The sequence below is a fragment of the Petaurus breviceps genome, unplaced genomic scaffold (genome assembly GCF_028583685.1).
Source record: "Petaurus breviceps papuanus isolate PSGF00001 unplaced genomic scaffold, PetGlider_PUasm1.0 171, whole genome shotgun sequence".
NCBI lineage: Eukaryota > Metazoa > Chordata > Mammalia > Diprotodontia > Petauridae > Petaurus > Petaurus breviceps.
In genome coordinates, this window is record NW_027185754.1 from 21,475,742 (window position 1) to 21,503,383 (window position 27,642).

Genomic DNA, 27,642 nt, shown 5'->3' on the forward strand with positions numbered 1-27,642 from the left:
TAGCTTTTTAAATCTTGTTAAATAAGTACAAAATATATAAAAATCACATAAAGTAATTTCAAGGGAGAGGGAATAGGTAGGGAGATGAATCCAGGAGATCTCATGTCTTTCAAATAGTACTCAAAGTATATCTTGAAAGAAGCTAAGGGAATCTCCAAGGCAGAGGTATGGAAAGTGGGTTCCAGGCTTGGAAGCACTCTTGTACCCAGGTAGGCAGATAGGGAGCAGAAGATGCAATATTATGGATGGGGAACAGCTAAAGGCAAGTCTGACTGGAACCAAGACTCTGTGAAGGCGAGTCATAGGATCAGAGACCTAAAAAGCATATTAGAGACCAACTACTTCAATGCCCTCAGTTTACAGGTGAGAAAACTGAAACCCTGTGACTTGCCCAAGGTGACAGAAGCAGTATGTCACACAGGATTCTCTGTCTCCAGAGCCACTGTTCTTTTCATTGTGCTCCTCATAAGAATTTCGAATGGAACCAGTAGGTGGGATCTAGATCACAGAAGGCATTCAATGTAAAAGATTTTGCACCTACAAAAAAGCTAATCGATTTTATTTTGCTGAATCAAAGAACATGGATTTTTTTATTGCTATCAGCTCCTTCATGCATTTATAAAAGTTGAATGTTAGATTCCTACATGGCCCAGTTTCCAGAGACAAGTGAATCACTGTTCTTTCTTCCAATCTCAAAGTCAAGTAAGTAAACTGAGGCAAACACTCTTGAGAGAATTTAGATCTCTCTTTTCCCCAAAGTGAAAGATGCCTGGAGAATGCAAAGGCCAGTTCTTGAGATTTAAATTTCCCTTTTCCCTAAAGGAAAGAAAAACCAGAGGAAGAAGATGCCTGTGAAATTAAAGAAAAATTTTTATTAAGCAGGGAAGAAAAAATAACATGCACATGTATACTATCCAGCCTGTGCTGAACAGAACAACAGGTAATGGAAGGGAAGAGCTTATATACCTTTTAAACAAAGGAAGGTAAGAAATTTTGGGGGGAAAGGTGGGCTTAGAAAGGAATCAGACAATGAGCTCCATCCCCAAGGGGGTGGGGAGGAGTAAGGAATTCCAGGTGTCAGAGCTATGGTTCTTTGATACACAAATCAGAAGGCATCCTTGGTAATAAGCAGTTCATAGTTCAAGGCTTGATGCCTCCAAAAACAGGATATTCCAAGAGCCCCATAACCAAAGTTAGGCAAGTCTATGGAGATAAGATTTTCTCCAAAAAACATAAAACAGGACATGTGCATAGTCTCATAACTTGCAGTCAGAAAAGTTTTTGAAAATAGTGATATCTCTTCTTTTGTGTGTGTGTGTGTGTTTTTTGGAGGGCAATTGGGGTTAAATAACTTGCCCAAGGTCATACAGCTAGGGTGTGTGTGTGTGTGTGTGTGTGTGTGTGTATGTGTGTGTGTGTGTGTGTGTGTATGTTAAGTGTCTGAGGCCAGATCTCAGAACTCAGGTTCTCCTGACTCCAGGGCCGGCACTCTAATCACTGCGCCACCTAGCTACCCCTTGAAAATAGTGATATCTCTTAAAGGTCCATAAACCACCAAATGGCTCAGGGTCTGCTTCAAAGCTGCTATAGTCCTAAATATAAGTTGCTGATTTTCTGCATATCTAGCTAGGTTTACTCTCAGTCACTGAAAAGGATTGTTGATATGTCAAGTCATTCTGCTTCTTAGTTAATACAGACAGTCATCATACAGTTCTTCTCAGTTACCTGGGTAATTGAGGGCCTCAAGCAAGTCAATGTAGTTAGTATATTCATCTATAGATGCACTCATACAAGTCCATATTCAGATGGAAAAAATGCTTTCCCCATCCCCATCCCACCTACCTCCAATGGTGATTCACTCCCACTACCTTCTCCTGGAGTCCAGGGCCTAAACCTTTAAAAGAGGCTTCATCCTAGGCAAGTTACATCTATTTATTATCCTAATGCCTTAACAAACTCCATAAGCAAGACAGGTGCCTGAAGAAATACTACTACCCTTTTTTTCACAATCTCTTTTTCACCCCTGTAATGGGAATGTAAATTTAAAGATCTTCCCTACCCCTAGGGTAAAGTGCACCTGGAGCCTGGGGTGGGAGACTTGTTTTTCAGTAGATACTTTTTGATTGGGCAGAGTGAGTCAATAAGGTTGTTACATTCTCTGAGCCAGGAGAAGGCTATATGAGCCTTGATGTGTAGCTTTGTTTTGGGGGCTCACTTTTGAGAACTGTTCTGTGATTTTATCTGGATTCTGGGAAGCTGTTGTTGAGAGCTCCACCTCAGCTTTTAAAAACCCAGATGTTGAAACCCAGATGTTGATTTGGTATGGATGTAAGAGTTGGACAGTTTGGAAATCCATCTACTTGATCTGTTTCTCTGTCTTGATAATTCTGCCTGTATACTCTGAAGTTCGGGGTGCTAACCTTTTTCCCCTGAACGAGGTAAACGATATATGTTTGACTGATTAAAGTAGGCCTGTTAACCCATTTTGAGTTGCTTTCCTTTAACAAAGCAGATCCAAGAACCTGTGTTGGCAGCCACCCTGGGGTGCTTGCTGCTACAACCCCATGTAAAACAAAGATCTGGCCTTCTTTCATCCTGATCCTGAGGACTGGCCAATGAACCCACTGCTTATGAGCATGTGAAGAGTGCTCAGCTCATGGAATTCAAATATGGACTTTGGAGTATGCATAGACATTCTTTAACTGATTTCAGTCTAGTAACCCTGTGGTAAATATGAGAAGTCACCTTGATTGGTTACAGTTGCATAGCCAGAACTGTGGTGCATTCATTCAAAAGTCTTAGTCTTTTGCCTTCTCTTGGTTTGTCTTGTTCCGGATGGGTGGCATTCTGGTGAGAGACAATGCTAAAAGAAGAAGAAGCCTTATGTCTTTTTCATACCAGACTGACATGTGACTATGAATAGAGACCTTAGTTCTTTGCATCTCTGTTCATTATTTTAGGTCCCTTAAGTGAAGATTGGAGATCTTCTGAGTTTTGAAAGGTCAAGAGAGTACAGGAGAGAGTTATCTGGAATGAACTCATGAACTCATTCTTCAAGTCAAGTTGGCAAAGGTTTATTGTAATGCCAATATGGCAGGCAGAGCTCCTTAAGGAAGTTTCAACTTAACAAGAATGATACTAAAGCTTATATATAGGAAAAGTAGTGGATTATCTGGCAGATATGCTAATTAGGTGATGATTTATAACTTTAGTCAATGGTCTCATTCACTACTGGAAACCAGGGGAAAGAGTTTCTCAGGGATGTATTTTTGGTCCGTAACAAATATAGCAAGATAGTTTTGAGAGTTGATGACTACAGATTGACCTTTGGATTCAATATGACTTTGAATACATTAAATATGATTTGTTATATGAATAACTTTGGCAATCAATATATGGTAATTCTGTGGTTACAAGATAATCCTGTTTTTACAAGAGAATTTATTCAGAGTTCAGCTTGTTCTTGTGATGGGAAAAGATAGTTTGTCTTACTGGGGCCCATTCATGAGTTACTAATAGGCATAGTGTCCTTGAGCTGGGGAGAAAACTATCAGGGATAGTGTTTTGAGCCTAGGGAGAAATGTAATCTTGGAGTTGTAGTCCAAGCATAAGCACCCAAGTACCCCATCATTTGCACCCCGGGGTGCCCCTGAACCTCATCATTTCTAGTGGCTGTGATATTAAGAGCTATCATTTGTATAATATTGTAAAGCTTAAAATGAACATTACTGAAATTATCTAAACAGCATCTTAATGTCCTAAAAATATATACATCATTCCAAATTATCTTATTTTCCTTGTTAATGTGCATAAATGTTTTATACAGTTGGATGACTGTATGTAAGATTGTGGGAAACAAATGCCTCCAGCTTGAATAGAGGAGGTAAATCAGACAGACCCAGGTTAAGTGAAGCAGTATAACTTTAATTTGTCCTGCAGGGCAAATAAGGGAAACAGGAAGAGATTCTTTTACATCTTACATTAGTGAAAGTGAGCCTTAAATCCCTCATTCCAAAAGTCCCTCCTAGCTGACTCTGATAGTTCACAGGCTTCCCTGATCCACCTACTACATGTCCCCCTTAAGGTGTTCCCCATCCCACCTCAAGTAATGAAAGTTTAAAAAAAAAAGCCTCCTTAGGGGCATATAAGTTAATATACAAGAAACCTTGTTAAGCAGACAGTAAAAATGTTACTTAAGCTTTGCCCCATTTTTGTTCCCTGGAATCTCTCAGTCTCTTTCTTTTATGGTCACATCTTCTAATATGGAAACTGCTATAGCCCTTAGCTAACAAAGCATGTTGATTACATTCCTAGCTTAGATAACCTTTTAGAGTCTGTCACCTTTAGAAAAAGTTTGGTTAAAGGAGACAAACAAATAGTAATATAAAATTAAATTATTTATTCATTATTCCCTTAAGGCTAGCAGTACTTGCGCAAGAAGTACAGGACTAAAGTCCTGACTGATGAACAGAGGAATCATAAGATGTTTTATATATTTCAGAACCATCTCAATTCAGAATGACCATGTCACAAAACTTTATGACTTCTATTTGTTACCATCTATATGTGAAAAAGAGTTCCTTAGTTGAAAATCCAAATTGACAATGACCAGAGCAAGGTCTATTTACATTTTATAGTCTCAGGATGTCTATTTTGCTCTCATGTGGAGTAAGTCCCAAGATAAGGGGAATCTCACCTCTGGTCTTTTAAGTTGCTAACACAGGGAAAGGCATTTTTAAATCAACCAAAGCAATTTGATTAATTCAGACTTTGGCTAAAATATGATATTAATGATTATCAAGTCCAAATGGCCAGCTCTAACAACCCCATAAACATAGCCATTAGCCTAACAAAGTTTGTTGACTGCATTCCTAGCTTAGTTAACTGTGAGTGATAACTTGCAGTGAAGTTTCCCCATTCTGAAAAATCAAATCTACAGTGGCTTCAGCATCTACTAGGCCTAAATTTATAAGTCACCTGACCTTACAGGAATCTGGGATTAAGAGCAATAGAGAGCCTCCCCAGGGCTACCTCAGCCCAAGATGCCAAATAAGGATAAAACTGCTTTCCTGGACTTGCATTGGACACCTACATGTTTCCATGTCCTTTGTCTCCGAGATAGATTCCCGCGTTTGGCCTCCCCACCAATGAGAGTGAAGGCCAATTGGGGGGTTGAATTTCTATGTTAGAAGGTTACATAACCATGGGCTTGCTTCTACATGTTGCTCTATCCCTGGCAGACGCCATTTGAGCCACAGGGGCAGGGTCCTTTCTCATAAGGAAGAATTTTTCTTTCTCATGAGGAATAACCTTTTCTGATCTCAGACTCAGACTGTGAACTCTTTCATCTGGAGTTACTTTTTTTTTTTTGGCCTTTTGGAGGGCAATTGGGGTTAAGTGACTTGACCAAGATTACACGGCTAGGGTTTTTTTTTGGTGTGAGTGTTAAGTGTCTAAGGCCAGAATCAAAGTCAGGTTCTCTTGAACTCCAGGGCCAGCGCTTTACTCACTCCACCACCTAGCTGCCCCTGGAGTTACTTTCTAAGAGCTAAAAGAGATAATGTTTGTGATATCAGCACTCTGTTGTTGCTGATATTATTTTGCACTCTGTTGATTTGTGTTACTTTGTCAGATAGAAGCACCCTCTGTTGTGGAAACGGAATCCAGTCTGTCAACTCTTACAAGATTTCTCCTTTTTTCACATTATTTCAAACCCAAATATATAAATCATATTTCATATGTCTCTATTCCATTATTTTCCAAAATCCATATTATGAACTTGAGTTGTTTCCAGCTTTTTTGTTTATAAATATTGACACTATGACTATTTTTGCTGTTGTTGTTCATCCTTGGACAGGACCAATGACATCAAGTGTCTTGATTTGCCCATTGATAAGCATTTCAGATCATATGAACCCCAAAATAAAGGCCAAAACCTGTACTAATCAACCAGACATAGTTTGCTCTAGAAATGCCCTTTCCTATGTCAGCAATTTCAAAGACCAGATAAGGTTAACAAGGAGTATTCTTCTTGTTTGTAACAACTAAAGAACAGGATGCCTGCAACCAGAATTGTGGGATTTCTCTTATCTTGGTATCCAAGGGGCATATACTATACAGGGGAAACAGAGAAATCCTGGGATTACAATTGACACTCCTTTGTCGATCAACTTGCCAATTTGTAACACATATGGAGACCGTAAATCTGAGGGATACAAACATCCTGTGTTTGTCATTCTTTTATCAGATAGTCAGAATTTAAGTTCTTATTCCTTATAAGTACAAGTTAGTTAGCTTCAGCTACCTTTAAGGCAATGAACAATATGGATTTACATATCACCTCGCCTATTTGCTTCTTTTAACCAAACTTTCAGGTTGACACCAAGAATTGGATTTAAATGAAGCAGAGCAGCACAAAGTTGTCAGCCTCACTCTCCTCCAGTCATTAGAGTCCAGTGACAAGACAAAAATCAAGATAAATAACAATGGCCCAGGATGCAGTAAGTGACCTAGGCCTTTCTAAATTAAGATCTTTCCCAAGTTTCAGTTTGTCTAAGGTAACACCTGTTCAATGACAAAGGGCTAGGTTAAGAATTGAGACAAAAAATGGCCCAAATCACCATCACAAAAATATCAGTCTGAGAAGGGAAAGATCCTAGGAGTTTCTGGTCCAAACAGAAAACAATTGCTATTTATATTCATTCTAAGCACTAAATATTGAGCCACCTAGGCTTGGGCTGGAGAATATTATTGGGCATTCAATGAAAGCCAGAGAGATTTGGGTTTAAAAATGCTAAATTACAAGTCTCAGATCTAGGCCTGGGGTTCCCCTTTTATTTACTTTTCCCTTCAAAAAAAATCTGTTTATTCCAACATTTTATAATTTGCACAATATAATAAAATAAATATTTATTAAACCTGTATTAAGTGTCAGGCACTGTGCTAAGCATTAAGAATACAAATAAGAAAGACCTTACCCTCAAGGAGTATACAGTTTAACAGAAAAGACAATACACAAAGGGTAGCTGAAAGGGGGGAGTGTTGGTGAAGATGGTGGTGCTGAAACCAACGGAACAATTGGAGGCTTTGGGAAGAAATTTTTGTTCCTCCCTTCAATCAGAAAAGCAGAAGCAACTATGGGTAATGCATTTATGCCAGTTCCCTAAAAGCTCCGCCTCCCCCCCCCCCAAAAAAATAAAGATTCTTCTCTCTAACTTAGTGACTTACTGCCCTTTTAAAAAAAAATCAAAAACAAACAAAAAAACCCACCTTATCAAATCTCTTTGAAAAGACTATATAAGGTATATTTCGTGGATCTTCCCAACCTAAAAGACCTTCCGAAAATTAATCAATTTCTCCTTACAAAGACTTAATTAGCTCTGACACGTACGACTTGGCTTTCACTAGTTCTTTGGCCCCGCCCCCAAAGCGGCTTACGCATAGCCCCGCCCTTCTCTGCTTCCTCCTCGTGCTATTGGTTCCCCAGGTTCCGCCTCCCGATGGCCCTGTCTCCTTCCTAGTTCAAATTCTAGAGGATCCATTATATTAATAATGCTATAAAATGAAATAAATACTCTGGGTCCAGACCCAGAAATGGTGATAATTGAAAGGGTGCGCTGCAACCACTGCCATGGAAACATGTGATAAATGCTAGAATGGTAAAGACGGACCACGACCTATTCTTGTCGAAAGGTCGCTCGCTACTTAGATGACGAAGCAGGATTAGTTTTTTGGTGTCCGTGTGCTGTCTGTAAAGTTCGAAGGGGTCTCCAGGGTTAAGGGAAAGGGTGCAGGAACTTGGTCGTGAGAACCCACAAGATCTGTGAGAAACTCAAATCTGCTAGAAAACGAAAGCGGTGCATTCTGGGTGTGGTAGTCCTGACGGTCCCAGGGCGCAGGCCCCTCCCCTCTTCTAAGGTGGCATAAAGAACACGCACAGCCTCGACGCAGCGATTGGTTCTTTGGCCCGGAATCAGTTCCTTATCTGAGGTCACATCAGACCTGGAGCCCAATTCCAGGTACTTGGTTACCGGAACTTATTTCCTCACAGCACCCTGAACCCTAACTGGGCCGATTCGGGAAGGGACTGAGGGCCGGGAGCCGGGCACGCGATCAGGGCCATTCCCTCCCGAGAGGGGCGGTTCAAAGGTCAACGGCTAAGGAGAAGGTGGTTGTTGGGCGTGTGTGTTACACGTAGAAAGACAAGAGCTCCTTTGTGTGTATTATTTGTGTAAAGGAGATCAGAAGAGCCCCCTGGTTCTGCGTCTGCAATAACTATTATTAATAGTCTTCTCTGTGTAAGTCATTGCTTACATTGGGGATTCAAAGATCCCCAATAAAATAGAAACCTCCCTCCCCCTCTTATGTAATTTCATAGGAAGAAAAGACATGTATTCACGAAACTCTTACGTGCAGGATTATTTGATAGGTGCAATGGAAAGGTCCAGGCTACAGGCCTTGCTAAATTTGAGGATGCAGAGGTTACAAACAGCTGGATATGTTGGGTGAGTCTAGGATGGCACCCCTGCAGGGCCATGAAGGAAAAGAGGAGCTTCAGTAAATGAAGTTGGGGGTTAGGAGTTCAATCCAGGTCCAGACTGATTATAGTATTAGCAAAAGCTCAGGGAAGGAAAGGGCCAACCGAGAAAAGAACTGGGAAAGAAATAGTCTAGTGTTGTTCAAATGCAGATTTTGTCATTCCCATTCCAGTGCAGTCGTATGGATTACAGGTAGAAAGCTTTAAAGGAACCAGTTTGTAAAGGGCTGTAATGCCAGGGTAAGATGTATATATATTGACTGTTCATCATCATATGCTATCACCTACTATTATTCTTAATCTTAAACTCCTCAAGATTAGAGACTTTCGTTTTATTCATCCTTCTATCCAGGACTTGAGAATAGTAGGCATCCCTTACCAGTTTGCTAAATGAATAAAGAAAAAATTTACCATATACCTATTTGCATAGCACTCTCAACTGTTTTTACATGTTTGGGCTCAACCCATGACCAAATGTGCTAGGTCCCTTTGCTAACTCCATCTTCTCTTTGTTCACATCAACCCTGCTGCAGTTCTACAGGTGTCCGGGTTTGGTACTCTATAGAAGTAGGGTTCCCTACTAAGATCTGAGCACCATAATGAAGTGACCTTGCTTCTGAACTCTTAGACCTTGGGGACCTGGAATCCATCCCAAGTGGAGAGACTACTGACCTGAAACCTTTGGCCAAAGTATCAGAGCAGAACCTAGAACAAGGTGTATGTCCTGTTGTGTCTGTTGCCAGAAAAATTCCTGACCATCCTGCTTGGGTAATACAGAATTGGAGTGACATTGGAACATTGAGAACCCAGTGAAGAGTGGGTAGCTTTGAAGAATTTGATCTAGATGCTTGAGAAGAAATGTGAGCCTTATAGAGAAGAAGGAAAGGATATGAATTGTCCAAGGAGGAGATTGTATCTGGTACTGATGGCAGAACCATAACGCTATAGAAAATATTACATTTTTTTTCAACGTGGAATTACCTTTTCCTTTAGAACACTTGCCAATAAATGAAGTAACATTCATGGTGGGATCTAAAGTGGACCTAACCCTACAGTTCTCACTACATTCTCTAAGGGATGTTTCTAGGAAGGAGTTGAAGGAGGAATATTCCAGTGAATTGTAATTTAGTCTCTCCTCTAAAGCAGACTGGGAAAGAATGGGGATTTATAAGATTTTGAATACAGATAGGAAGGTATGCAACAGCATACTTTGGCTTTCATTGATGCTATACATGGAATGGGCTTTACATTAATAAAAGCTTTCAGAACTACACCTTGAGTGATCAGATTTGTCCTTGGAAGTGATCTTTCATTGGGTGGTAGATAGTAGATGCAACACCCAGAACCTAATTGCATAAAAAATAGAGTGTGAGAGCCAGACAGTGATATTGGTGGACCTTCATTTCAATCCAGGATGGAGATGCAGTTTGGACTTCCTTTTGATCTCCCTATTCCTTCATAAAGTGTTTGGGGTTGGCAATGGAGCATCACACTGAAATCTTCTGTAAGAATTTCTAGCCTGATAAGTGAGAACCACAAGACTTGTCTCTCATAGCTTCTTTCTTTTCCCCAGCTTTTCATTTTCAAGACGTGGCCCTTCCTCAACAGGAGAACACTGAGCAGGAGACAATGAACTCTGGATTGCTGACCACCAGATCTCAGGTAAGTTGGGCTTTCTCTCTCCTGAAATGCTCTGTCTCTAGTTTCAAAGAGTAAAAACTTTTCTTTCCTTTGTACTCAAGCTATTCTGCCTAACCAAGTCCTATTAAGAAACTTGAGCCCCAATTATTTGGCCCCAGTAGACTAGAAATGTTCACAATTTATCTGGTGTCACTCTCCAGCAACCTTTTCCTCCATGCCTACCATCCAACCATTCAGCAGGGTTGTTCAGTCTTACTATAGTCTTAGAACTGAATCTGAACTTGTGAACAAAACAAAATAGAAAGCATAATCTTTATTCTTAAAGGCCTTATAGGCTCATTAGAAAGATAGTCACACAAAGTAAAATATTTATTTTTAATAGACTTTAAAAAGTTAAATGATACAAGTATGTATATGAGTCAGGACCAAGGGAAAGAGAGGATGAAAAGACTTTCTGAGAGAAGTGAGACTGGAATTGACCTTGATGGATAAGACTTAGATAGCTATAGAGAATGGCAGAGGTTATCACAGACAAAAGATTAGAACTGAAATGTCGTCTGTAAGAAGTGCTGAAGAAGACTAGCTTGACTATAGGGAAGGATATATTTTAGGAAATGGAAGGAAACAAGTTGGCTCTGTAATAAGGGCCATATTGTAGAGGACCTTGAATGCCAGATTGAGGAATCTGGAATTTTTCCTGACAGAGAAAAGCATCTGTTAGGGGAAACTGTGATGTTATATTTGAAGAGAAAACTATTTTTAAAAAAATAATTGGTTCAGTAAAGTTTATGAAAGATGGGAAAGAATCAAAGTTGACTCCAAATCTTCACTGGGGCAACTGACAGAATGAGGATCTTGGTAGTAAAGATGGATATGGCTGTTTAAAGTTGGTGTCACAGTAAATAAATAGTGATCTAAACATGGCACATGTAAAAAAGTTTTCACAAAAAAAATTCCATGTGCTGTGCATGTTTTGGGGAGTCCTATGTGATTCACTTTTCAGTAGGATGACTGGGTCTGAAGGTATCATTCACAGAAGTTTGAGTTTGAAATTAATTGGTATTTTCTTTGAATCTGTTAATTTATGCATTTTTTTAAAAAGAAAACTAAATCTTTGGGTAATTTATGGCAGGAAGTTAAGTATCCAGTATGACCTTTTGAAGCGTTTTGGTCTGTATGTCAAATGTCATGGTACTTGCCTAATTAGATCAACTATCATAGCGCAACTTTCACATTTATGTGTTATTGTTCTAAAATCATGTGACTCAGAGGAGCTAGTTTCTTTTGGCTTTGGGAAAAAACAAGATTCATAGTTCATTATATTTTCTAAGACAGCCTAGGGAACTTCACTATAATATATCTTGCTTAGTGATTTCCTGATTCATGAATGAATATCCCATAAATACAACATAAAAATGGTGTTCAACATTAAGCCAGCGAATATCTTTTCACACTCATTTGCAATGAATTTAAAACAAACCAAAAATTCAGTAGAGATTTCTATAGTCATTTATCTAGGAAATAGGATGATAGAATTATATGTAAGTATCGCATTCTTAGGAACTTTTTTGTATGAAAGTAATCTTAAATTTCCTCTTTCTGCTCCAAATTTTCTCCTTTCCCCTTTTGTCCTGAGATTATTCCATACTTTCATACCCATAAAACTAGACCTGTACTTATCAGTTCCATAATATATTTCAAATATATATTCATAATATATTTCAAACACAAATGTGTTCAATGGCATAATTAACTTTGGAAAACACTGACCTATAGGCATTCAGTGATTAATATTGGAATAACAAGGTGTTGTTACATTTGAGAATAATGCAGTAGAAAGAGTACTGAATTTGCATCCAAAGATTTGGGTTCATTTCCTAGCTCTGTTGCTTACTCCCTGTGTGACCTTGGCTAAGTCATTTAATGTATTTCTCATTTGTGAAATGTAGTAGTTGGACTGGATGGCCACCAAGGCCCCTCCCAGGTTTAAATCTGTGATCCTATGTTCACAAGAGGCAATTTTTATATTATTTCACATTTATGTTTGTGTATATATATGCATGCATATATGTATACATATATACACAACAATTATTAATTAAGTGCTTGCTATGTACTAGGAATGGGACTACAAATAAAAAATAAATAGTCCCTGCCCTCATGGAGCTTACATTCTGTCATGGGAGATTGTATCAGCAATGCCATATTCACAATGCCTATGGAAATTATAGATATGCTGATATAATTATCCATCACAAAATACATCATGCTTGCCATATGGGGGAATAAGCTAGAAAATTTATTAAGATACCAAAAGACTGAGTCCCAAAACCAGAAAGTGAAAGCCATCAGAGTAGTTATGAAATTGGCACAGGTAGATAAAGTAGAAAGCACCCACATTCTCAAGCCTTTAAAACAGAACAGGCTACCTCAGGCAAAGGTCCTCCTCTCCCCACTCACAGCAACCACCCAGCGTCCAGGAAGCGCACTCCCAGCAGCTCCGGCCCCTGGCAGTCCTCAGCAGGAGTCCTTAGCAGAAATTCTGGCTGACTCAAAAAGGGCTTCGCGCTGCGGCTGCCTCTGCTGCTGCTGCCGCCGTCACCACCACCGCCAGCCACCGCAGGAACTCTAGTTTGGCTTCCGCTTCCTCTTGCTCCACCCCTTCCTGCTACGTCAGCAAATCCAATGGGGCATGGAAGATCTTTAAATCCCATAACCCTTACAGAAATACAGATATATAAGTGATATACAAGGTAACCTTGAAGGAGAAAGCACTATCAGCTGAGGAATGGGGGAGCCTGAGATTTGCCCATTTTTGTTTTCATCTGTCATAATTCAATTCAGTATAAATTTATTAAGCATCTACAATAGAAGGGCCTTTTGCCAGGTCTTGGGGATGCAAAGACAAAAACTGAACAGTCCCTAACCTCAGTGAGTTTACAGTCTTAAGGTGGGGGGTGAAAGGGGAGGAAAGGGAGAATATTATATGTACATAGCTAAGTAAATACAAATTTATGCTAAGTAAGTAAATCCAATTTTGTAATGAGGGAGAGTTACTAATACCTGGGGAGGAGGGAGCCTTAAGAAAGTCCTCATATAGGAGGTAGCATATGAGATTATTCTTAAAAGGAGTTTGGGATTGCAAGAGGTAGAGATGAGGAGGAGAGCATTCCAGGAATGGGGAAGTTTACAAAGTCGTGGAAATGGGAGATGATGTAGTATTCAGAAAATGGTGAGTAAACTGGTTTAGCTAGAATATAGACTTGATGAAGGTGAGTAATGTGAAGTTAAGTCAAGAATGATAGATTAGAGTCAGATTTTGAAAAGCTTTAAAGGACAAAAGATTTTCTCATTTATCCTAGTGGCAATAAAGAATCACTGAAGATTCTTGAATGATTGTGGGGGTGGGAGAGGAGCATCTCCAGGACTTTAGGTATATAAATTTGCTTTGATATAGAAATTTGGCAGCATGTATTGGAGCATGGGGGAATGAAGATGAGAGGAAGAGAGGTTGTGGAGTTATATAACTTTTTGGATGTTAGGGAGAGAAGAGATAGTGAAGAATTGCAGATTATGCTAAGCTTCTAAATCTAGGTGACTAGAATAGTGGTACCCCTGACAGAAATTGGGAAGTTTGGAGGAAGAGTAGGTTTAGGGTAAAGGTAAATAGTTCACTTTTGTACATGTTGAGTTTTAGATACCTTTATTCAGGTGGAGATGTTCAGGCATTTGGTAATGCAGACTTGGGCTCATAAGATAGGTGATAGCTAATTATGTAGACTTGAAAGAGGTCATATAATCCTCTGCAAATTCTTAATAAGTGGTTATATGTATAGAATGATTTTGCATATGTATACATATTTATGTTTAATGGTAGCCATCTCTAGGCTGAGGGATTGGTGGGGGAAGGGAGAAGGAAAAAAGGAAAAAAAAGACATTGCCATGATTATTATATATTTAAAAGGAATAGCAAGTTGTACATAATAGATTTGCAGTTTAGTTTCGTGTGCAATCATCTTCTTTAAATTGTACTCTTATAGAAATGCTTGTTGCATTCCATAAATTAAAAATAAAATAAATAAAAATTAACCCAGAAAATGGTTATCCGGCCTTTGCCCAAAGGCCTTTTGTAAAAAGGAGCCTGTTAATTCCTAAGGCAGTTCATTCCACTTTGGGGAATTTTTAATTCATAGTATTTTCTTACATCAAGATGAAATTTGCCTCTTTACAACTTCTACCTTTTATTCTTGATTCTGACTTTTAGACTCAAGAAAAATAAGTCCCTTTTATATATGGCATATGAAGGCAGCTATCATGCCTCATCAAATCCTTTCATTTTCAAGCTAAAGAATCCAGTTGCTTCCATGAATCCTTATATAACAATCTTCAGGCCCTCTACCTTCTTGTTTGCTCTTTTCTGAACATCTCCAGCTTAGTGGTGACCCTTTCTAAAATGTACTGTCCAGAAATGAATCCAGTATTCCAGATATGCTCTGGCAGGAGCAGAGGACAGGAGAACTGTCATTTGCCTCCTGGATATGACACATTGACCTGAGCAGAAAGCACCAGCACTATCTTCTGCCTAGACCTAGATACAACACATTTCTTTTTTTTTTCTTTTTTGATATGATATTTTATTTTTTCCCCAATTACATATTAAAACAATTTTAAAGTTTTTTTTTTATTTTGAGTTGCAAATTCTATCCCTCCCTCTCTTCATCCCCAAATGGCAAACAATCTGATGTTGGTTATACATATGCAATCATGTAAAACATTTCCATATTAGTCATTTCATATAAGAAGCCTCAAAGAAAGAAAGGAAGAAAAGGAAAAACAGCATGCTTCTATCTGTATTCAGACAGTATCAGTTCTTTCTCTAGAGGCAAATAGCATGCTTTGTCATAAGTCCTTTGGGATTGTCTTGAATCACTTTCTTGCTGAGAATAGCTAAGTCATTCACATTTATTCATCATATAATATTACTGTTACTGTATACAGTGTACTCCTGGTTCTGCTCCCTTCATTTGGCATCAGTTCATGTGAGTCTTTCTGGTTTTTCTGAAGTCATCCCGTTTGTAATTTCTTATAGCACAATAATACTCAATCACAGTAATATATGACAATTTATTCAGCCATTCCCTGATTAATAGGAATCCTCTCAATTTCCAATTCTTAACCACCACAGAAAGAACTGTTATAAATATTTTTGTACAAATAGGTCCTTTCCTTTTTTTTATGTCTTTGGGATACAGACCTAGCAGTGGTATTGTTTTATCAAAAGGTGTGCAGTTTTATAGCCCTTTGAGCATAGTTCCAAATCGAATCAGTTCATAACTCTACCAGCAATGCATTAGTATTCCAGTTTTCCCACATCACTTCCAGAATTAATCTTTTTCCTTTTTTGTAATATTAGTAAATGTGATAGGTGTGAAGTGGTACCTCAGAGTTGTTTTAATTTGCATTTTCTTAATCAGTAGTGATTTAGAGCATTTTTTCTTAAGACTATAACTTTCTTTAATTTCTTCTTCTGAAAACTGCCTGTTCATGTTCTTTGAGCACAACTGCATTTTTTATAAATTTGACTCAGTTCTCTATATATTTGAGAAATGAGACCTTTATCAGAGATACTTGTTGCAAAAAATTTTTCCCCAGTTTTCTGCTTTCTTTTAATTTTGGTTTTGTTTGTACAAAACAAATAAAATTGGTTTTGTTTGTACAAAAACTTTTTAACTTTACATAATCAAAATTATCTATTTTACATTTTGTAATGCTCTCCATATTTTCTTTGCTTATGAGACATTTCAGTGCAGCTTAAAAGGGCAATGCAAAGTCACCAGCCTCACTTTCTCCTCCAGAGCCGTCTGAGCACAGGGGCCAGATACAGATCAGAACAACTGGAAATGGCCCAGGATAGAGGGGGAGACCTTGGCCAATTTCCAGATTTATTCAGTGACTTCATTGCCTAGCTCAATCATCCTCTCCACTCCATTCCCTACCATCATTAATCACTTTCAAATGCCTTTTGTTGTTAGACTTGTTTCAATCATGTCCAACTCTCTATGACCCTATTTGGGATTTTTCTTGGCAAAGACACTGGAGTGTTTTTTGACATTTCCTTCTCCAACTCATTTTACAATTTACACCTGAGGCAAACAGTTAAATGACTTGCCTTGGGTCACACAACTAGTAGAGGCCAAATTTGAACTCAGATCCTCCAAACTCCAGGGCCAGTGCTCTATCCACTATGCCATATAGCTGCCCTTTGGGATGCTTACAAAAAAATTTAACAAGAGATAGGCAGTTGATGGTGGAGGTGGGCTTCAGGAAATTCAGGTAGATTTCAGGGAATAGATTAGGATTGGATATATAGATTTGGGAATCTCTGTGTAGAGACCAAAGAAAATAGAGCATTACAAAAAGTTAAATAGATCATTTTGATTAGCTACCTTCAAACAATTGGAGGCCTGTTACATAAAATATGAATGTGACTTACTCATTTTGTTTCAGATGGAAGAACTAGGAACAACCAGTAGGAATTAGGAGGAGTCAGGCTGCAGCTCAGTAGAAGAAAGACCATGCATGAAAGTGGATTAGACAGCTTTTGAAAGAGTGACTCTTTTAATGTGTTCAAATTGAGATTAGATGATTTCATAACATCAGTTCAGAGGGGTTGTAGAGCATAAATATTCATTCATTAGATGGGTGGTTTGTGAGATGACCTTCATAATCCCTTCGGACTTGAAGGCTCTGTAATTCTTCTGTGAGGTCTTCACTTGCTTCCTTTCTACTCTGGACTTGTATACTTACTCTCTGTATCTTATCACTTACTTTCTATAATTTATCACTGTACCATATTCCAATTGTGCCATGTCTGCTTTCCTCTTTGGCAAAACCATATCTTCACCAAGGACACTGACCATGTATTTTATCTCTTTTGTACCACCTATTTAGTCAGAGATGCTTCTGGCTACATAGTATGAAATCAGGAAATAATATACTTTACTTGGATTACTGACATCTCTGAAAATTGTCAGCATATTCAGTCCTGTCCTCTTTAATCACTAGCAACTCTCTCCAAGGGCATGTAAATGAATGGTGTGTGATAGGTTGAGCAGGAATGAATTTGGCATTTCAGGAATCAGTGACATTCAAGGATGTGGCTGTGGACTTTACCCAGGAAGAATGGGGGCAGTTGGATCCTGGTCAGAGATATCTGTATAAAGATGTGATGCTGGAGAACTATAGAAACCTGGTTTCAGTGGGTAAGTGTGATTTTCCATACAGTTTTGTTTCATCAGTCATTAAATGGAATAAATGGTATAAAACTTCTCACTATAAAACATTTATCTATATAGGGATTTGGGGATAAGTGATCAGAATTTCCTAATTCACTGTAGGCACAAAAATAGGGTATTCTTGTTCTTTCTTTCCAGGTGAAAGTTCACTTGTTAGAGTATAAAATATATAGTGGTGTTGTGCTGTCCGTGATATTCCACTTTCTCATCCTTCAGAAGCCCTAAGGAACAAAAAGTTAGAATTTAATCTAAGGATGACTTTTTTCCCCAGTCCAAATACCCAAGTCCTTTGTTTCTTTTCCCTGTGAACAGGACATCAAGTTTATAAACCAGATTTGATATCCCAATTGGAGCAAGGAAAAGAACCTTGGATTGTAGAGAGAAAAATCCCAAGAAGTGCCTTCCCAGGTGAGTGAGATGAAGCACTATAAGTAAGTCAAAAGAGATTATAGACTTGTGTCTGTAATTTTCTTTCAAGCTATCTAGGCCTATGGATAAGACTGAGGTCATTGAGCATAAATTCCCTCAAATACCCTGAGTTTATATGATTCTATAATATGGTGAAATTATCTTGAGTTGAAAGAGATTTTAGAAGTCATCTAGTCCAAAATCTCACCCAGTGAAAGAATTGCAAAAGCAAAAGAAAACAGAGATCAAACAGAAAACTAGACCATGAGATAAATAGGCCTTGTTTGGTACCTTCACTATTCTGAGAGTTTTTTTTAATTTTCTAGGCTGAGGTAAAAATCTTACTTTTTTTGATGTTCAGGAATAAGGAGAGAAATGGTTCTATAACATCTTCAAAGATGTTTAGACAAGGCTATATAATTTTTCAGGGACTTTGATTACATGCACTTTATGAGGTAGCTTGTTTAATTTTTCGACAGGTGTAATTGTTAATAAGTTCTTATTTTATCTCCATGAAGATCCACCTTCTTTCCTTCTCATCCACCTCTGCAGCCTTGAGTTGAGAAAGCAAGAAAAATAAAACCTCTCCTACAAGTATGTTACAAGCAGATTCCTGTATCTGAGCAGCCTTTTAATGACTGCACTGCCCACTTCCTGGTGTGAGGAAGAAGCTAGAAAAGGTGCCCTAAAAATTATCAACTTACCCAACCCTGGCCAGTTTACCTCAGCAGGTAGGGATCCCACTCTGCTGTTGAAACACAAAAAAAGTACAGAAACTTCTACAAGCATGATTCCAATCACCATCAGTCCATGGAATGTGCACACACTTATAGACAATACAAAATCAGTATACCTAAAAGATGAACAGAGATTGTTGCAAGAGAACTCAGCAGGTATAGCATCCAAATAGCAGCCCTGACCCCAAGGCTGGCAAAAGGAGGCTGGATACATGCTTTTCTGGAGTGGTCACGGTAAAGGGGAGAGCCATGAACCTGGTGTAGGTTTTGCAGTCAAAACTAATCTAGTCAGCAAGCTTGTATGCCTACAAAAAGGAGTGAACAACAGGCTTATGACAGTGCTGTTGCCACTTGCAGGAAAGTGCCATGCTACCATCCTCAGCACCTACGCTGAACTCTGATGAGGTCAAAGAAAAATTTTATGAAGACCTAGAGACCCTTATCATCAAGGTGCCAAAAGAAGACAAGCTTTTAGTTCTGTGTGACTTCAGTGCTAGAGTAGGTTCAGACTACCAGACATGGCAGGGAGTCTTTGGGAGGAATGGAATTGGAAATAGCGATGGTGACTTCCTACTAAAGACTTGCACATCTCGTGACCTCTTCACCAACACTGTCTTCTGTTTATCTAAATGCAATAAAACTTTGTGGATGCACCCTCACAGCAAACATTGGTATTTAATAGACTATGTCATTATAAGGAGAAGAGACAGACAAGATGTGGGAGTGAAGAAGGCAATGTGTGGTACAGAGGACAGAACTGATCATAGACTTCTCTCTCTAGGCTAAATATTCACATTCAACAAAGCAGTGGCCCCAAGGCAAAATGACTACCATAAGATTTCATGTCAACAGATTAGAGCATTTGTCTGAGAAGGACAGTTTGTTGCTAACTTGGAGGGAAAATTGAACCAACACACGGTTGCCAACAGTGGGGCAGAAAAGGTGTGGGCAGCTTTCAGAGATTTGGTGTATAAGGCTGCATTTACTCATCTGGGTCAGAACTTCTTGCAAACATCAAGACTGGTTAGACTAAAATAATGGGAAAGTTCAGAAGCTGCTAAAGGAGAACAAACTTCACAGATTTACCAGCAGTATAGTTCATCTGTTTCTAAGAAGGCAGCATTTAACTCCATCGAAAGTCAGGTTCAAGCAAAGCATAAAGAGATGCACGATTATTGGCTCAATAAGAAGACGGATGAATTTCAGTTTTACACAGATAATAACAATCCAAAGCACTTTTATGATGCCCTGAAGGCTATTTATGGACCAAAGATGTAGTTGTATTTCAGCTACTCGATACTGATGGAGCCACATTGATTAGTGAGAAGGACATGATCCTAGAGAGATGGGCTGAACACTTCCATAGTATTCTCAACAGACCATCATCAATCAATACTGAAGCCATTGAATTTACCTCAGGTTGAAATCTATCCATCTCTATACAAATTTCCAACTCAAGAAGTTTTGAATGCCATTAGACTCCTCCCCCTTGGCAAAAGCACCTAGTGCTGATTCTATTCCAGCCAAGATTTACAAAAGCAGACTGAAAATTTACAGATTATATGACAAAAGGAGATTATCCCCCAGGAGTTCAAGGATGCCCCCATTGTCCATCTCTATAAAGGTAAAGGAAATAGATTTTCCTATGACAGGGGTGGCCTCTCTCTTAGTCATTGCTGGCAAGATTCTTGCCAGAGTCCTCCTTAATAGGCTGATCTTTCACCTGGAAGATGCTCATCCACTTGAGAGCCAGTGTATCTTCAGAAAGGACTAAGGAGCTTGCCCAACAACTCCAAGAGAAATGCCAGGAGCAGAAGAAAGGTCTGTATACAATGTTTGTCAATCTGACCAAGGCCTTGATACTATCAGTTGCTAGGAAAATTATGTCAAAATTTGGTTGCCTAGAGAAGTTCGTTAGTATTGTACACCACTTTCATGACAGCATGCTTACCCAGGTTCTGGATAATGGACAATGCTCTCACACTTTTGCAGTCACCAGCGGAGTGAAATAAGGCTGTGTGCTTGCTCCCATGCTTTTTAGCATGATGTTTTCAGCCATGTTGTCAAATGCCTTCAATGAGGACAAGCTTGGTATCAAAGTCAGCTACTGCAGTGATGGTAAATTATTCAGCTTTAAAAGGTTACAAGCCAAGACTAAAGTGGGGGAGCGTTGGTGCATGATTTTTAATTTGAAGATGTTTCTACACTCAGTGCAGCCTCTGAAGCTGAGATGCAACAAAATATGGATCAATTCTCTACTGCTTGTGTTAATTTTGACTTAACATCCATATGTGGAACCATTGGTTACATAGATAAGTTCAGTGTACAAAGACACAATATAACTTTTGGTTACCTTGGTTAAATGGATAAGTTCACTTTCCTTGGCAGTATACTTTCCAGGGATGTACACATTGATGAGAAGGTTGATGCACACATTGCCAGAACTAGCTCAGCATTTGGGAGGCTCTGAAAGAAAGTGTGTTATTTGACTGACTACCAAACTGAAGATCTGCAGAGCCATTGTGCTGACCTTGTTGTATGCCTGTGAAACCTGGATAGTATACCAGTGCCATGCCAGGAAACTGAACCTCTTCCATTTGTGTCTCAGGAAGATTATGAAGATAACCTGGCAGGATAGGGTACTGCACACTGAGGTTCTTTCTTGAACTAAACTACCAAGCATTCAAACTCTACTACAGAGAGCACCCAACTCAGATAGGCTGGCCTTGTTCAAATGCCAAATTTATGCTATTTTACAGAGAACTCACACAAGGCAAGCCCTCACGTGGTAGTCAGAAAAAGCAATATAAGGACACTCTCAAGGTCTTTCTTAAGAACTTTGGAATTTGTAAGACATGGGAGACACCAGCACAGGACCACTCAGTAATGGTGTACCCTCGTCAGAGAAGGTGCTGTATTCTATGAGCAAAGCAGAATTGAAGCAGCTCAAAAGAAACATGAAATGTATACATTTAAAGAATCCACTCCTGAAGTTCATATAGACTATTTGTGCCCAGCCTATGGAAGAGCATTCTGAGCTCACAGTCAACCACACTGTAACTTGACTCTAACAGAGTGATGTCATTTTGGTCCTCTTTGAGAACGAAGGATGATAAGCAATTGGTCATAGCATTGATCAGAGTTCTTAAGCCTTTCAAACTTATTTGTCTTTACAGTATTGTTGTCCTTGTATAAATGATTTTTTCCTATTCATTTCACTCAATCATTTCATACAAGACTAACCAAGTTTCTCTAAAATGATCCCTTTCATCATTTCTTATAGCACAATAGTATTCTATCACATTCATATATCCTAACTTGTTCATCCATTCCCCCAGTTGATGGGTACTTCTCAGTTTCTAATTCTTTGCCACCACAAAAAGAGCTGCTGCAAATGGTTGTACATATGGATCCTTTTCCTCTTTAATTGATATCTTTGTGGTATAGAACTACCGTGTTTCCCTGATAATAAGACCTATCCCGAAAATAAGCCCTCCCCTTACTGTGTAAGATTCCTCTAAAATAAGCCCTCCCCTGAAAATAAGCCCTGTTGAGATTGCTACTGTAGTGAAGGTGATCCCCTGCGCTACACGCTACATTATGATACCCTCTGTATGCACCGTTCCCCCCCCCCCGTGAAACACATGCCGCGCTCTGAGCTGCATCCAATCAGAGCTGCAGCAGTGAGCGCGTCATCCTGTTCTTCCCCAGTGATTTGCTTATTGAATAAAGGTACATTTTTTTGTTCACATTTACCTGTTTATTAAAATTGCTGTCAATGTTCATTAAAATAAGCCCTCCCCTGAAAATAAGCCCTCTGGTGTTTTTCTACCCAAAAAAAATAATAAGACAGTGTCTTATTATCAGGGAAACACGGTAGTACTGAGATCACTGGGGGGGAGGGGTATGCACAGTTTAATAATTTTGGGAGCATAGTTCCAAATTGATTTCTATAATAGCTGGAGGAGTTTACAGTTCTACCATTAGTACATTAATATACCTGTTTTCTCTAGCCTTTGACACTGTTGATCATTCTCTCCTCCTTGATACTCTTTTCTCTAGGTTTTTGGAACACCAATATCTCCTTATGCTGCTTCTATCTATCTGACCCTCCACCTCTGTTTCCTTTGCTGGAGCCTCTTCTAGATCACACCCTCTAACCATAGGTGTTCCTCAGGGTTCTGTCCTAAGCCCACTTCTCTTTATATACAGCTTTGGTCATCTTATCAGTTCCCATGGATTTAATTGCCATCTCTATGATGATGATTCTCATATCTGCCTATCCTGCCCCAGATTGTTTGCTAATTTCCAACTCACATCTCTAACTGCCTTTCAGACATCTTGAACTGGATATCCAATAGACATTTTAAACTCAGTATCTCCAAAACAGAACTCATTATCTTTCCTCCTAAACCCTAAATGCTGTCTATGGCACCAATATTCATGTAGTTTTCCATGTTCATTTCTTTGGGTTCACTTCTCTCTCTCTCACCTCTCATATCATTGATTAGTAGGAGTTCTAAGTGAATGGCCTTAAATTTTTCAGTGAAACATGAGACAAGCTTCTCAACTGAGAGAGTAAGGTCAGGAGGAAAGTTATGTGAAGTTTGAGAAAGGATGAAAAGGTTTGGAAAAGTTGCTCTAATAAGTGGGAAAATTAATTAATTCATATAAAAGGACACATAAAATGATTGCCTTGCTGCAGAGAATGCCCTGTTCAAACTATGTAACAATTGTGCATTAGACTCTGTCAACACAGTTTCATGATTTATTCCAGCTTCATTCATTTCAGCACTTGAATAAGAACAAAGGCAGAGGGTGATGGGAGTAATATGGGAGCTTGGCAGTACAGGACTAGTGATAAGATAAGGAAGCTAGGGATTCAAGAGAAGAGGAGGATAGTGTAGAGTTAAACTGGTTCACCAAGGGTTCAAGATGGGGAAGGGAAGAGAATATGGCTTGTATAGTATGGGTGAAAGACTGGGAAAGAATTTGAGGAGAATTTGAGTAGCAGAAGTCAGAGTAAAGGTAAAGGATGGGTTTAGGAGTCATGAGGGAGAGAGAAAGATGGAATGGTAAAAGTTCAGAATACATGAAAATAGTTATCCCTTCCACATTGTGGGAATTAGCGGCATGGTGCCCCCACAATCTGGAAAATCTACATAAAATTTTTTGGCCCTCATACCAGAGAAGTCTGGCTTATTGTGGTATTAAAAGATAAAATATGTTGATATTATACAATACTGTACATGTATTTTATGCCTTTCTGGGTTTCTAACCTTTTTTGTTGTTGTTGTCTGCTGGCCTTTGAATGTCATCTGGTTTCCACAAAACTCACCCAAAATTCCCACTTAATTTCTTATGCCAGCCTGCAGTATATCAAAACTGTGATGGGAAAAGTCATGATATGCAAGGGATAACTGTAGAATACTTGGGTGATAGCAAGATCAAGGTCATGGCTATCTCTGTGTAGCTGAGTTGAAGTTAAGGAGTAGGTCATGAAAAATTAATAAATTTAAGAAATGGGAGTTCCTGAGGAAGCATCAGTATGTATGTTGAAGTCCCCTAGTTTCAAAGTAGTAGTTGTGGAGGAGAGAGAGAAAGACTGTGAATTAGATATTACACTCAAGAAGGAAGGCGAATGCCCTGAAGCTTGATAGAGAGCAGCTACCAGAATCTTCATTGGGCAATAAATATGGATTTAATGAACCTTAAAGGAAGAGAAATTACCCTTTTATCACTTCCCCTTCCTACCCTTTTCTATCCTTTCCCCAATCTCCGAGTCCATATTTGAAGATTGTCAGATTATTGTACTCATTATTACCATTTACATTCTTCTGTTCTCACTTTAGTCGTTTTCTTTCTCATAATTTAAGCAACAAGACAGAGTTCCATTTTTCTTTCTTTCAGACTGGGACATCACATGTGAAACCAGGAAGTTAACTCCAAAGCAGAACATTTCTGAAGAGGAATCATCTCAGAAGGTAGAAGTGGAAAGACTCATAAGGGATCGTATATGTTACTCTAAGACCTATGAAACCTGTAGATTTGAAGATCATTTTGGCATTCCACAAGACGTATATGAGAAATATCTAAAACAAATGAGAGTTGCCCCAAATAAAATACTACCTGAGAAGAAAAACCTTGAATGTAATCAATTTCATCTGGACTCAGTCTCTGTTATGGAGCAAAGTGTTCCCATTGGAGAGAGATACCATAAATATGATATATGTGGGAAAACTTTTAAGCATACTTCACACTTAATAAGTCATCAGAAAGTCTGTATACCAAAGAAGTCTTATGAATGTACTGAATGTAGGAAAAGTTTCAGTAAGAGTGCACTCCTTAAAAAACATTTTAGGGTCCATACTAGTGAGAAACCCTTTGAATGTAATGTCTGTGAAAAAGCTTTCAGGAATACTACACTCCTTATACAACACCAGAGAATCCATACTGGAGAGAAACCTTATAAATGTAATGAATGTGGAAAAGCTTTCAACCAAAAAACAGGTCTTAATCGACATAAAAGAATTCATACTGGGGAAAAACCGTACGAATGCAAAGAATGTGGGAAAGCTTTCAGATGGAGTACACAGCTAACTCAACATCAGAGAATTCATACTGGTGAGAAACCCTATAAATGTAGTGAATGTGAGAAAACTTTTAGTCAGAAGGCAGAATGTACTCAACATGGGAGAATCCATACTGGAGAGAAACCCTATAAATGTAATGAATGTGGGAAAGCCTTCAGATATAGTACAAACCTAACTCAACATCAGAGAATTCATACTGGAGAGAAACCCTATGAATGTAGTGAATGCAGAAAAGCATTTTCTGATAGGTCATCCTTTAACAAACATGAAAGGATTCATACTGGTGAGAAGCCTTATAAATGTAGTAAGTGTGGGAAAGGCTTCATTCGACGTGCAGACCTTACCCTACATTATAGAACTCACACTGGTGAGAAACCTTATGAATGTAATGAATGTGGAAAAGCCTTCAGCTTGCGTGTACATCTTACTCGACATCAGAGAACCCATACAAAAGAGAAACCTTAAATATGTAATAAGTATGAGGATATCTTTAGGCACAGTTCAGCCCTGGTCAGATATCAGAGACTTCATAGTGAAATATAATCCTATGAATTTAGTAAATGAAAAAGTTTCATTTAGAATTATCCTATATTCAATCCCATATTATGACTGTGGTCATAATAATACCAGCTATGATTTTGTTTGGTGTACTTGAATGAGAAATATGCTGCTTCTTTCCCATCCTTGACTGTATAGCTTTCTCTTATAGTATATTCCCTAGCTTTTATAAGAGGTTCTACCTCAGTTCATCCAGTAGCAGTTCTTTTTATGATCAATTTGCTTAATGATTCATGTGACACTCATTTGTCTAATAAGCATTTTTACATTGCTGAGTGGTTTTTTAATTACCTAAATTTATAGTTTGGAGTTTCTGTGAAACATTTTTGTGTCATTTTTTGGTGATAAAACATCAGAAATATGTGAGTCTTACTAGGGTTAGGGATATTGATCACTAGACTGTTGACTTTAAGTGAATTGAATTGCTTTCCTTAATACTAGAATTGCATAGGTAGGAATAAGGAGTGTACTTCTTTGCAGGCTTTCTTTAACCATATAGAAATCAATTTATTTTTTTTTTAAAAATGAAGATGCTCTTTAGACAGGTCCAACTCATGAAGCAGGCTGTTGAAGGAAAACCTTCAGGCACTACTCGAACTTTATCCAACATCACAAAATGCATATTGAAAATAAAAACTCTACAAGTATGGGAACTGTATAAATATAGGAAGGCCTTCACCTGGGTAACACCCTTTACTCAACATCAGAGAGCTCATTACATAGAAAAATGTAATGAATGTGAAAATGCCTTCAAATAGAAGATCTCATTAAACATCAAAAAAATTCATTTGTGAGAGAAACCTTACAAATGTAGTGAATATGAGAAGGTTTTCAGAAGGAATATGTGCCTTGAGTGACAGATCATCCCCAGTTTAGCATCATAGAATACATACTGAAGTAAAATCCTACAAATGCAACCAATGTGGGAAAGTCTTCAGTACCTATCTATGTTTTCTTGGCCACCAGAAAATTCATATTTTAAACACTGTGAATGTAAAGTATATGGGAAGGCTAACAACAATGGCACCCACATTATTATACAGCAGAAAATTCCTACTGGAGAGAAACCTGAATTTGTAATACATTTATATAATAACAAATGAATCTCTTATTCATTGTCTAGATAATACTAAAGAGAAGCTACAAGAACATAATGAATGTTGGGAAGTTTTTAGTGGCAGATCACCTCTTATTCAACATTAGAGAATTCATGCTGGAGAAAAGCCTTATGAATATTATGCATTTATCATAATCAGAGGGTCCAAACAGGAGTGATACTATATGAATATGATAAAACTTTTAGCCACAATACATAGTTTATTTGATATTGATGAATCCACATTGGGGAAAAAACCCTATAAAGATAAAAAAATGTTGTAGAGTCTTCAGTGACACCTTATAAAACATTAAACATTGGAGAATTCACACAGGAGAGAAACCCAAAGTGTCAGCTCTCCAAATCATGGAAATATTGCCCTTTTAATGACAAAGCTGTATTAAAAATGTGTCTAGCCACATATTCATAAACATAATATATATGCAAATAATATGGTTCTTTTAAGAGGCAAGGGGGGCATAGTAGGCTATTAAGTAAAAGCTTATTCCCTGTCTTCTTCATGTCATCTTGAGCTTTTTGCATAATTTTTTTGAATCTGGAATCTGGATTATTTTGTGTTAATCCAGAGCAACACCACTGTGCAACAATAAATTATGTTGAAATAAAAGTGCAATAGCATAAATATCCTTTGGTTCTTTTCCTTTTTAAAAAAAAAATCTCACTACCTCGCCACCTATATTGAGCAAATGAAAAAAAAAAACCCACCCCCAATAAAGCATAGTCCAATGAAACAAATTACTGCATTGACCATGTTCAA

At 38.4% G+C, this 27,642-nt stretch overlaps 1 protein-coding gene and 1 long non-coding RNA gene across 2 annotated transcripts; one reads left to right on the forward strand and one right to left on the reverse strand.

Moving 5' to 3' along the window:
* Positions 1-601: 601 nt before the first annotated feature.
* On the reverse strand, positions 602-7,770 carry LOC138157307 (uncharacterized). The gene is made up of 3 exons (XR_011167354.1): positions 7,270-7,770; positions 2,746-2,863; positions 602-849 (listed from the first exon to the last, which is right to left on the reverse strand). It is a non-coding gene; the product is annotated as an uncharacterized lncRNA (long non-coding RNA).
* A 254-nt stretch (positions 7,771-8,024) lies between these two features.
* LOC138157164 (zinc finger protein 570-like) lies at positions 8,025-26,797 on the forward strand. The gene is made up of 5 exons (XM_069082680.1): positions 8,025-8,297; positions 10,110-10,198; positions 17,313-17,439; positions 17,785-17,880; positions 24,528-26,797. Exons 2-5 carry the CDS (start codon positions 10,166-10,168, stop codon positions 25,673-25,675), a joined length of 1,404 nt encoding a protein of 467 aa, XP_068938781.1. The 5' UTR covers positions 8,025-8,297; positions 10,110-10,165; the 3' UTR covers positions 25,676-26,797.
* Positions 26,798-27,642: the final 845 nt, after the last annotated feature.